The sequence below is a fragment of the Habropoda laboriosa genome, unplaced genomic scaffold (genome assembly GCF_001263275.1).
Source record: "Habropoda laboriosa isolate 0110345459 unplaced genomic scaffold, ASM126327v1 scaffold162, whole genome shotgun sequence".
Lineage (NCBI taxonomy): Eukaryota > Metazoa > Arthropoda > Insecta > Hymenoptera > Apidae > Habropoda > Habropoda laboriosa.
In genome coordinates, this window is record NW_017100269.1 from 203009 (window position 1) to 211514 (window position 8506).

General features: G+C 29.4%; 3 protein-coding genes across 4 annotated transcripts in view; 2 read left to right on the forward strand and 1 right to left on the reverse strand.

The window, feature by feature from the left end:
• The window catches only part of LOC108573489 (claspin-like), a 4770-nt gene extending 3802 nt beyond the window's left edge, over nucleotides 1–968 (reverse strand). The window contains exons 1-2 of the mRNA XM_017935946.1: nucleotides 908–968; nucleotides 1–424 (exon numbers count right to left, since the gene is read on the reverse strand). Coding sequence (XP_017791435.1) covers nucleotides 1–424; nucleotides 908–968 — 485 coding nt within the window. The remainder of the gene's footprint in view (nucleotides 425–907) is intronic.
• Nucleotides 969–1543: 575 nt separating this feature from the next.
• Nucleotides 1544–2975, forward strand: LOC108573502 (protein lin-7 homolog C). Of its 2 annotated transcripts, none has more exons than XM_017935960.1 (6): nucleotides 1544–1625; nucleotides 1717–1755; nucleotides 1871–1912; nucleotides 2180–2292; nucleotides 2379–2624; nucleotides 2817–2975. In XM_017935960.1, exons 1-6 carry the CDS (start codon nucleotides 1577–1579, stop codon nucleotides 2973–2975), a joined length of 648 nt encoding a protein of 215 aa, XP_017791449.1. In that variant the 5' UTR covers nucleotides 1544–1576. The 2 variants fall into 2 exon arrangements, with proteins under 2 accessions (XP_017791449.1, XP_017791450.1); XM_017935961.1 differs by having other exon boundaries at nucleotides 1553–1621.
• Nucleotides 2976–4202: 1227 nt separating this feature from the next.
• On the forward strand, nucleotides 4203–8401 carry LOC108573495 (peroxisomal multifunctional enzyme type 2). Its single transcript, XM_017935952.1, has 16 exons — nucleotides 4203–4444; nucleotides 4506–4643; nucleotides 5145–5297; nucleotides 5377–5649; nucleotides 5737–5853; nucleotides 5928–6058; nucleotides 6128–6190; nucleotides 6264–6324; nucleotides 6417–6580; nucleotides 6642–6765; nucleotides 6845–7020; nucleotides 7103–7279; nucleotides 7489–7606; nucleotides 7815–8021; nucleotides 8093–8190; nucleotides 8282–8401. The coding sequence occupies exons 1-16, from the start codon at nucleotides 4381–4383 to the stop codon at nucleotides 8399–8401; spliced, it is 2184 nt and encodes a 727-aa protein (XP_017791441.1). The 5' UTR covers nucleotides 4203–4380.
• Nucleotides 8402–8506: the final 105 nt, after the last annotated feature.

Genomic DNA, 8506 nt, shown 5'->3' on the forward strand with positions numbered 1-8506 from the left:
TTTGTAGCTTTTTCTTCATTTGAAACGGTTTCTTCAGTGTCATTATCATTATGTATACTGGACATTTCATTAGAATTATTGTCAAAAAATTTCTTAGCTGTGTTACTATTTATGGGCTTGTTAGACTCATTTTCATGTTGTGAATCAGACATGTCATTATCTGATTCAACATAAGTAGATTTCTTATTTTTTCGATTAAAAATAAATATATTTTCATCTTCTGCATCACTATCTATTATTCTAAATAATCTGTTATGAATATCTTTGTTTTTAAGTTCATTTTTCTGGTCAATCTTTTCGTCTGTACTTTGAATAGTTTTATTAAATATTGTATCTTTGTCATCATTAATACAATTATTCATTTCAAGAGTTTTATTTTCTTCTGTTTCCATATTATTTGTGGATTCTTCAAAAAATTTTGATTCTTTAAATTTATATTGTATATTAGATTCATTATTGTTTACATTATTTACATTAATTAAATCATGACTTTCAGTCATCTTTTTATATACTTAATTTTTGATTTTGTTAAAATAAAATACTGCGTTTTTATTATTTTGGTCAGTTTCTAAGACGTATTACAATTTTACATTTCTAAAATTAATGTTATAAAACAATGTCATTGTTATTAACCGACATTGTTATTAAAAATTATTTTTTTTAAATGCTGTTTAATTGCCAACAATGTTTCACCGGAAGCTTTTTTTCTGACAAATTCTGTTTAATTACACTAAATGAAAACTAAATACGTCACAACACATCACAAAACACATGCGGTAACTGGACCTAGCTATTTTGATGAACAAATTTAGCGCGAAAGCATTAAAGGCCATATTTCATCTTTAACTATCGATAACAGGTGGCAGTAGCTCCGTTTTTCATTTACGATAAATTTTAATTTTAATACCAGAATTTTGGTACATATATAATGTGACGTCCACGTTCTGCGACTCATGTGAACCAGCCATGAGATTCACTCTGTGATTCTCATTCGAATCCACCCTCCTTAGTTTCAATATACCGATATATATTTTCATAGCGAACTAAATGTAGCCATAATCTTAATTTTACTTTATATTTAAATATAGTTGGTACCTATTATAATATAGGATAAGGATATTAGCCTATTATTAAATTGTAATTTGTATTGCAAAGTGACGACGTAGTGTATGTGCATGTAAATTCCCTGAAGAACATAGAAAACTGAAACGTAATTTTTTTGTTCATTGGTCATCCTGTAATTGTTTTTTCGTTATGTGAGATGGTCCACATACGTTTTCCGGGACAGCACCATGTTATTATGTAGCTATAATTAATGGATACATTTCGTTCGCTATGAATATGTTGTGTGTGTGCGCTAAAATTAGGCAGGTGGATTTGCATGGGAATCGCAGAGTGTGGACCTCATGGCTGGTTCACATAAGTCGCAAAGCGTGAACGTCATACTGTTTATAGTATAGGGACTTTTGGTAAATTATTAGATAGTTTCGAAAGAGACATTTAGATACTTTCCATATTGCTGTATATTCTTGGTTGATAATAGTTGGTCGATAGATCAAATTGTTGACGTATTTTTATGACAGTTTGTGAGTACGTCAGAGACGTAATCAGGAGAAGTACTGTAGGTTGTTAACAATTTTATAGCATATTTTGTTCATAACAATAAAGTGTAATTATTATGTGAAGAATCATTGAACAGGTTTTATTTATTTTCAGACATGGTTACGATGGGCGAACCCCTCACTTTAGCAAATGGTAAATTTTTTTACATATATTTATTTAAACAAAAAATATATAAATTTATTGTCTAAAATTGGAGCTGAATTTCAATAAAATAAAAAATTAATGATTTCATTCTTTTTATTTGCAGATGTTAAGAGGTCTATTGAGTTACTAGACAAATTACAAAAAGGTAATAAATTAAATGTATTTTATTCACAGCAATGGATATCAGAGGACAATAGCATGTTATCAAGTATTATCACAAGAAATACACCTTGTTTTTGTGGGTCTTCATAGTGGTCATTTCTTCATAATGTTCTTCCTTTGATTTATTTTCTTATGTAGAACATGTACGTGATTTTACTTCCTACTAAAAGATCATTTAATAATCATAATTCTGATGTTCTTGAGCATACAGGTATATATTTGTATATATTGCCCAAATAATTTGTTCTAGGTGGTGAAGTACCTGCAACAAAATTAGCTGCCTTACAAAAAGTTTTGCAAAGTGACTTCCTTAGTGCTGTACGTGAAGTATATGAACATGTATATGAAACTGTAGACATCCAGGTAGTCCATATTTAAATTTTGAATTATATATTTAAATCCATGCATGTATGTAATAGTTAATGTGACCTCAATGTTAATGATTTCAGGGCTCTCAAGAAGTTCGTGCATCAGCTACAGCAAAAGCAACAGTTGCTGCTTTTGCAGCAAGTGAAGGACATGCACACCCACGAGTGGTGGAATTACCAAAAACTGAAGAAGGTCTTGGTTTCAATGTAATGGGAGGCAAAGAACAAAATTCACCAATTTATATTTCGCGAATTATTCCTGGAGGTGTTGCAGATCGACATGGTGGTTTAAAACGCGGTGATCAGCTTCTTTCAGTTAATGGAGTGGTTAGTCTTTTTCAAGATTTTATAAAATAATATAAATTAGAACTATGTATTTAGTGCATTCTATATCTGCTATGTAACTAAAAGGTTAATTTGATCTTACTACAGCTGAAATTTCTGTTGGTAAAATAGAATGAGTACTGCTTGACACTTAATTGGTTAATTTGTTCCGTTAATTTTATATTTATTTTATAGTGCGTGGAAGGAGAAAACCACGAGAAAGCAGTAGAACTACTGAAACAGGCACTAAATTCTGTGAAACTGGTTGTGCGATATACTCCCCGTGTTCTAGAAGAAATGGAATTGCGATTCGACAAACAAAGAGCAGCACGTAGGCGTCAGCATATGCAATAAAAGCAAAAATTGCCTTCATTACCTCTTTTCAGTGATTCAGCATATATATTAATATCATTTTAATTTTTTTTTCATTATTTGTACATTATAAAGTCACTAAAGTTATAAAACTTGTGAAACTTAAGTTTAATAATACTTTATAACTATTTGCTGCCTTTTATGTTCTAAGAAAATGCTGTGTATGAATGTTACATAGTTATAAGAAATAAAATTAAAAGATAAAATGAGATTTATGTATCTTTCTATTTTTTAAAAGGTACGAATATTTTAGGATACTTGGTGAATATAAACTATGCACACAAGTTTATAGATTTTTTTTATGGATTTCAAAAATTATTGTTCTAAAAAACTAGGAATATAACAATTTGTTATTTAATAATATTCATTTTAATACGATTTTATCTTATCTTTCAATGTTTCCATTTTTCGTTTATATTTTGTTTATTCACGTAATATTTATATATTTTCGTTTATTTATATAATAGTTATATTTCGTTTATATTATTACAACACAATATCCTATGTTATATTCTTAAAAATCCCTAAAAATTTTACAAAAAAATGTAAAACCATTCAAGTTTTATGGCATTTGTGGGAAAACGTGTTCTAATAGTAATATATATATTTCGAATTAATTTTTAATGAACATTTTATTATATTGACAAACGATTTAAGCATTTGATAAAAATGTGTTTCAGTGTATTAAATTCGTTTTCTTAATGGTATTATTATAAATAAAATTTAAGTGGGCGATGTTAAAAATATTCGCAGTGTAAGAGTAATGTAACTTCATATTTTCCCTCCATGAGAGTACAGTACTATGCGTTTATTGGATTTCAGCATTCTTTATAGGTAAATCTTACATGATCTTCTCTTTTGCGTATATCCACTAAATAGACGTAAATTAACACATAATGAGAAAAATTTGCATTCATCAATGCATATTAATTATTTATCGATAATATGTTTATACTGTGGTAATGGAGAAAAAGTAGAGGAAATTCTAAAGCTCAACTGAATGGCATTGATGTATACTCCGTTACATCGATTCTTACCGAAACCTTAGAAACTAACACAAACACACAGCGACTGCGTTATGTAAAATGGCGTGCAATACACACTGACGTATGGAGTACGATGCCATTGACACAGACGCGTCGTTGAGTGTTTGTGTTAGTACCAGGGTTTGGTTAAAAATCGATGACACTCCTTGTCAGTGTACATTTTTATTTATCGAATGAGCCGATCTAAGAAACAAGATACATATATATCATGGTTATTTAAAAGTGGATGGACTTTACACCATTCTTAATTGTGCTTATTCATTGCGAAGGTAGACTTTTGTATAAAAGTTCGAATCGATCAAAAGTTTAAGGTTTCAGTCTACTTTACACAAGTGGATACAATGAGGGGACCAGAGGAATTACGTTTTGATGGCCGAGTAGTTATAGTAACAGGAGCTGGAGCTGGTAATTATTTTTCTTTTTAAATGACTTTATACATAATTTATTGTCTTTAATGTCTCTCTAGGTTTAGGTCGCGCATATGCTTTACTTTTTGGGTCAAGAGGTGCCAGTGTTGTAGTAAATGATTTAGGTGGAGGAAGACATGGGGATGGAAGCAGCACTAAAAGTGCAGATGCAGTTGTCAATGAAATTAAAAAGAATGGTATGATAATACAATTAGAGTTTATTTAAATATCCATGATTAGTTATTTTTAGTTAAATAGATTATGCATATGTATTTATGTTTAACATAGATGTGTTTAATTCTTAAATTAAACAGAAGATTTTCATAATATTCGTTAATGGAATATAAAATTTTTATATCTTTTAGTTCATATTGTCAATGATTGCTGAATTATCTTGTATTTTTGTAAATAACATTTAGAAGTAATCTTATCATTTAAAAATTGTATATTTTAAAGCATTACTGATAAAAGGATTTGATACAAACTTCAGCATACTTTGCACAATTTTTAATAAGAAAATGTTTTATTTGTGTTTTTGTTGTAACATAAAAAAATATATTTCAGATATTTATTTCAAGAAACATATTATTTATAATTTGTATTTATATATATTCCGTGCTATATTTTATGGGAGCCATTCGAAACAATATCCTATTTTATAATTAACAAAATATTATGTAATTAAAATAATTTTTTAGGTGGAAAGGCTGTGGCTAATTATGACTCTGTCCTTGATGGTGCAAAAATTGTCAAAACAGCTATCGATACATTTGGTCGAGTAGATGTAGTTGTTAATAATGCTGGAATTCTAAGAGATAGATCTTTTGCTAAGTTGTCAGAGACAGATTGGGGTATATTAACATCTTATTATTATAGCTATATGGAAACTTTAAAGGTTCAAAATCATTAAATGTTTATGATCTATTTCAGATATGGTACAAAATGTTCATCTAAAAGGTGCTTTTAAAACTACTCAAGCTGCTTGGCCATATTTTGTGAAACAAAATTATGGTAGAGTAATTATGACAGCAAGCAATAGTGGAATGTATGGAAACTTTGGTCAATCTAATTATGGTGCTGCAAAAATGGGTCTTATTGGTTTGACCAATACATTGGCTATTGAAGGCAGAAATAAAAATATATATACTAATGTAATAATACCAACAGCTGCTTCTCGTTTAACAGAAGATATTCTACCACCAGGTACATATAATATTTTATATACATATATGTATTAATTATACTCTGCTACATTTCAATACGTTAATCTTACTTTTTTTTATTTCATAGAATTGTTTCAGCAATTCAAACCTGAATTAATAGCACCTGTAGTTATTTGGATGTGTCATGAGAAGTGTACAGAAAATGGTTCCATTATTGAGTCTGCACTAGGTTGGGCTGGAAAATGTAAGTACAGTGAATAAGATCAATGATATAAAGATGTGTGTATTGTTTTATATTCATTACTAATGTTCTTTCAGCCTATGTAGTTTGTTCATCAGGATCCACATTAAGACAAAATTTTTCAAGTGAAATCACTCCTGAGGATGTTGCAAAAAGATGGTCAGCTATTACTGATATGTCTTCTGTCAAACATTTTACTTCTATTGAGGTATTTAAATTTTCGTCACTTTATACAAAGTTTACTTGTGATAAAATGTTACATTACTCTGTCTTACAGGAAAAAACAGCACAGTTTGTTGTTGCACTTGAAGAAATGAAATCTGGAAAATCAGCATCACAGGTAATTAGGGCAACTAATTATTATAGCTTGACATAAAATATATTGTGCTTATTTATTAATTTTTGTTTCTTAGAACAGTGAGGTTCTCAGACAAACTTATAGCAGTCAAGATACTATACTATATGCATTGGGAGGTATGATTTTTTATGGTAGTAATAGTAATATGTAACTTAATATATTATAACAATTGCAATTATAAAATTAAAATATACATTTTTTCCTTTAGTTGGTGCCTCTGTTCAAACACCGTCTGATATTCGTTATTTATATGAAAATGATAGTAATTTTGCTGTATTACCTACATTCTATACTCTACACGGCCCAGCGCATTGTTTGACTAGCTCTATGTACACAGACAATTTACCAAATTTTGAAATAGATCCAACAAAGGTAATATATTTCGTATACTGTCTTCTAAAATGACGTTTTTACAGATTCATTATAATTTCAGATGTTGCACGGGGAGCAATATATTGAAGTTTACAAACAATTACCAACAGAGGGTACGGTTGAGACACGTTTCATTCTTTTAGATATATTGGATAAGGAAAAGGGTGCCGTATTTGTTGTACAACGTACGTATATATGATGATTTTTGTAAATATTTTGCTTTGTGTAAAATAAAATAGATCCTACATTGGGCTATTTTTATAGATGAAACATTTGATTCCGCCACCGGGGATAAATTGTCCACAGGACAAATGACAATATTTATAATAGGAGCTGGTGGTTTCCAAGGAAAAAAGACATCTTCAAATCTCATACCTATTATCGATCCGCCAAAGCGACAGCCAGATGCATCGGTCACTCAACAGACAAGCTATGATCAGGTAATTAACAGTTGCATACTTTTTGTTTGTTTACTCACTCATGACTAATCCTTTAATTGAAATTGTATTTTTCTGTCTGCAGGCCGCGTTGTACAGATTAAATGGAGATAGAAATCCTCTCCACATAGATTCAAGCATGGCTACAATGAGTGGTTTCAAAAGACCAATTCTACATGGATTATGTTCTCTTGGATTTTCTGTTCGTCATGTTCTTCAAACTTATGCTGATGGTGATCCAAATTTATTTAAAGCTGTCAAGGTAAGTTTATTGATAATTTTTAATAGTCATATGATTCTTTTTTATAAAAAGTTTATTTCTGTGTGTTAAAGTGTTTTAAATACAATGGGTACTCTGTAACATATTGCATTTAATTATTTAAATTGTGTTGCTTACAAATTCCGCGTTAAAGTATATAAATGTTAATAGAAAAAAATGTTTTAAATTAATTTAGTTAATAAATATTGTAGACTCGTTTCGCCAAACCAGTCCTCCCAGGGGAAACATTGCGAACTGACATGTGGCAAGAAGGAAACAGAATACATTTCCAAACATATACTATAGAAAATAACACGCCGGTTTTAACAGGTAAGTTTATGGAAATTATTAATTATATAAATCTCGTACAGAAATTTATAACACAGATCAATTGAAAAAATTAAAGTGCATACTTTTCCTGAATTATAATATCTAAATAATCGAACGTGAGCTATATATTCTCCGATTTCATATGTTCCTATAAAGTTATTAAAATTATTATTTATTAACGATTATACTTCGAATTTTTTGGATGTAGGTGGTTATGTAGATTTAAAAAATACAATATCTAAACAACCAAGAGCAAATCCTCGTTCTGGCAACGAAAATCTTGAAAGTCTTGAAAGCGATGCAGTGTTTAATACAATTGAACAGTATGTGAAAGCAAATCCAGCAGAAGTAAAGAAAATTAACGCTGTATTTCTTTATCACATTTTGGTAAAAGGAAAGCCACAAGCAACATGGAGTAAATATATTTGTTCATATTAGTTAATTTCATATGAACTTTATTTTTAATTCTATTTTATTGTGCTAAAGCTCTAGATTTGAAAAAGCCTGAAGTATATAGAGGAGAACTGAAATCAGGTAAGGCTGACGCAACGTTAACTCTCGAGGATGCGGACATGATTCAAATGGTAAATTATTTTGATATTATTGTAGTATATACCAATTGTGTTTTACATTTTATACATAATATATTTGAATTATTCATTATTTTATTTATAGGCTTTGGGAAAATTAAATCCACAAGTAGCATTTATGCGAGGAAAGCTAAAAATTACCGGAAATATCATGCTCACTCAAAAATTAAAAGTGCTTATGGAAGCTGGTAAATCGAAATTGTAATTTGAATAAAAATTTTAAAACTTTAGGTGTTAGATTATATTTGTTATTATACTGTGATGTATAACTGTTATATTTGGTATTAAATATTTTTATATTTTTCTAAGT